Source organism: Mizuhopecten yessoensis, unplaced genomic scaffold, assembly GCF_002113885.1.
Source record: "Mizuhopecten yessoensis strain PY_sf001 unplaced genomic scaffold, ASM211388v2 scaffold1285, whole genome shotgun sequence".
NCBI classification, from domain to species: domain Eukaryota; kingdom Metazoa; phylum Mollusca; class Bivalvia; order Pectinida; family Pectinidae; genus Mizuhopecten; species Mizuhopecten yessoensis.
This window is the reverse complement of record NW_018403970.1, coordinates 99,938-103,436: the sequence shown is the minus strand read 5'-3', so window position 1 is coordinate 103,436 and position 3,499 is coordinate 99,938. Positions and strand designations below refer to the sequence as shown.

The following is a 3,499-nucleotide window of genomic DNA, read 5'->3' as shown; positions in this document are numbered from 1 at the left end:
CCCCCCCCCCCCCCCCCCCCTCTTTTTGTTTTTAAGGTCAATATACTCCATCTATGGTGCTTCATGTTTACATTCCATGCTGTCAATGTAATCCTTTGTACCTTGTATGAATATTCTCCTCCGGGCATTCCAGCTTGATCAGTCCTGCTAGATCAAAGCCACAGCAGTTGTCTTAGTAGATCACAGCACTACAACTAGAGCACTTGTCCTAAATGACAACACTACAGGTACCATGGAGATCTTAGACTACAGCACTAGGTATACCATCAACATCAGCACTAGGCAATCAAAGGACAGTTGTTCTAGATAAAAACATTAATTGCCTTATACCTGGTAGATCAGTGTCCCCCTAAATCACAGCACTATAGGCATACCATCTAGAGCAGTGGTACTTCTAGATTACAGCACTAGACAGGCCGCCTACACCAGTACAAGGCATTCCAAGATCAGTCGTCCTACATCACAGCACAATGAGTAAATTGTAAAAGTCTTGGTTCATAAGTGACTTTTAAACGTGACATCAATAAAGTACACGCAGATCATACCAGTGGTCAGCATGACCTTGCACAAAGTGACCTTGATGACTTCATGATCACTAAGACAAAGCTTAGTGATCACCATGACACTGGAAAGTGATCACAACGCCACCTGGATCTGCTCACTTCCGGACATGTACACCTTGGAAACCATGAGTGGTCAGCTGACCTTCCTCGTAGGCCCTTCGTCCTTCCTCACCTGAACAGGTAAACAAATGTCAAAAATATTGAACTCTGATAAAAAAATAATAATTTTTTAACCTGGTAACAAATGAAGTAATCATCACAGCAATCTGATCTTACTTGAAAATATGTTAAATATTGATATAGACTCGGCATTCATTTAATAAATGAGGACATTGAAGCTGTTATTGGTTCTTATCAGTAAGGGAGACAACTCACCAAGGGACACAAGTGCTTCCTTGGCCTTAAGTCTTACTGACTGTGAAGTGTCTGTGTGACAGATGTAAGCTAACTGGTCTATTCCCTCTGTGGCCTGTAATAACAAGGTAAAAAGGTTTTGTTAGAATCTGTATCGATTTATAACAAATTTGTATAATGTGGTTCTATACTTCTTAGTATTGGTGACCATCTGATTACTTTGTAAAGCTGTATACAAAAAATCTGCGTCACAACCTTAATCTTTACTAGATGTTATGCTGAGATAAAAATCAATAAACTGACCAATTGTAAATAAACTGACTTTGAAGTACATTTCAATGAAATATTTATTGTATAAGAAACAACACAATTAACAAAATGATAAATCATCACAAGTATCATTGTACAGTACCTCTAACATGGAGAGAGCTATACAGGAACCGGCCCGGATCTCCGACGTCTTATCCTCCAGACCCTCAACGAACACCACGATAGCCTACACAGATGTAAAGTTAGGCATGAACATCAACAGAACAATTCTAAAGTGTATATCAGTAATGCTATTTCTTCACAGTTGGACAGATTTACTAGTATGTTATTGTATACTGGGACTGTTTTTACAACAGGTTAAACTTTTGGATTCTACTAGTAAAGGGTTGACTGGGCAAAAGTTTCCAGGCATTCAGTATTAAAGGTGTAAGCTGACCTTGTTCATCTTGAATCAACTTAATTATTAGATAATATAAAAAAACTAGAATTATGTCAGTGTGACATTAAAGCCGCTCACCACTTTAAATTTAATTGCTTCAGTAACACGTTGAGCATCAATATCTACTATAATACCTCAGATATGTGTTTTGTATTCTGCTAATTGAAAATCAGGTGTGACATGTGATGATGTTGCCTTTGGGATTTCCAAAATCAATCACCTCTTAAATGATGCCTTAAAAACATTTCTCCCTCTCCTCTTTTTTCACCCTCTTTAAGTGTGACGCATTGTAATTTTCATTAATTAGCATCCTCCAATGATGTGACATGAGCATTTACGTGCAGAATGGCAATCAGTGAATGGATAATAAAGAATAGGTAAATTTTGTGCTTGTTAACAGAACACAATACATCTCCAGCACACACACAGGGAGATATTAGCCAGGTGGCATAGGACTAGTAGCGCTGATAAGGCAGCTCCTGCGAATTCCTCAATATTGAATTGATTAATATATATATGCTAATTGTATTGACTGTATAAAATTGTATGTCTATGTACTGTAAAGCGCTTTAGAGTGGCTTATGTAAGCTAGATAGGGCGCTATATCAAATGTTGTATAATTTTATTTATTTAAATTTTAAATGAAGGATAATTAACAGTAGTGGGAAAGCATGCATGGAGAAAAGAGACATTGTTCTCCTTTTATTTTTATTTATTTTTTATTCATATTAATAATAATTATTAATATATGTAGTGACTTTATTTAGTGTCATTTAATATACAAAATCTCATAAATGTTTTTGGAATATATATTTCTCAATGCGACTTTACTAACGTAAGAGTTATTTCCCTTACACCAGATTGGATAATATTTTGACACCGCGCAAATTCTTGTCAAACAGCAGCGGCAGTTGTGTCATCATAAATGTTCTTAAATTGTAACACTTTCATAAATAAATACACCAGAAATAGCATGCTGTGTTAAAGAAATGTTTGATAGGCATACACAGTTCACATATCGTCTCGTCTCGGAGCCATTACCGTTATCAACCAAAGCACGATATGTCATATTACGTTCCCGTTTGAAACATTAAAATAGAGGTTATACTTCATCACTTATACGGTTTATAAGTGTATGTATTTGCTTCTTCCTTCTACAGACAGCGTCAATGCTTGACAGTCTTCACATGTGCTTTCTCGAATCATATGTGTTTCACACGCGTAACACTCCTCGGACATCAATCTGAATCAAACCTAGTGCACGAATTTCACAACCACAACACTCGTAGAATGCACCTGAGATAAACATTTTATTTTCAGCAATTATTCAAAGTATGGATTATTATTTGGAGAAGAGTATCAGAAGACTTTATGTAACCCCAGGCGAGTGTCAGAGATTCTACTTTCTATTTACGATAATGAAACTATATAGCGGATGCATGCAAGACTGAATTATGCGCACGCACCCCGAACGGAAGTGGGTCCGTCATTTCGTTCTCTGGACAGAATAAATAAGCCGCTCGGCTTTCGCCAAGAGTGACTTAACAAGAGATCCCAGAGGGATCTTGGCGCCCACCTTTGCACCATCTTCATTAGTTCTTTGTCAGTTCGATCTTTTCTCTTCTTTCCTCTAATCTGTTTGATCGAGTCATGTTAACAGTAAATGCACCTTGAGGTAACTTTTGATCTAAACTTAATACTGATGTGTATGAAAGCCAACCTTCAAAGTGAGTTTGTCATTTCACATATTTACTAGTACAGTACTTAATGTGAAAGAAATAGAATCGATCATTGCAATATGAGAAAGATCTGTTTAGTTCTTCTTTTAATCCATTTTGTTTTTATGATCAGTCTCAAAATATAACATACACAA

At 36.6% G+C, this 3,499-nt stretch overlaps 1 protein-coding gene across 6 annotated transcripts in view; it reads right to left on the bottom strand.

Moving 5' to 3' along the window:
• Positions 1 to 12: 12 nt before the first annotated feature.
• LOC110458795 (protein FAM65B-like) overlaps positions 13 to 3,499 on the bottom strand; it is a 100,161-nt gene continuing 96,674 nt past the window's right edge. For all 6 annotated transcript variants that reach the window (XM_021510732.1, XM_021510723.1, XM_021510749.1 and 3 more), the window contains 3 exons: positions 1,330 to 1,413; positions 939 to 1,032; positions 13 to 735 (listed from right to left, as the gene is read on the bottom strand). In XM_021510732.1, coding sequence (XP_021366407.1) covers positions 659 to 735; positions 939 to 1,032; positions 1,330 to 1,413 — 255 coding nt within the window. In that variant the 3' untranslated portion in view covers positions 13 to 658. The remainder of the gene's footprint in view (positions 736 to 938; positions 1,033 to 1,329; positions 1,414 to 3,499) is intronic.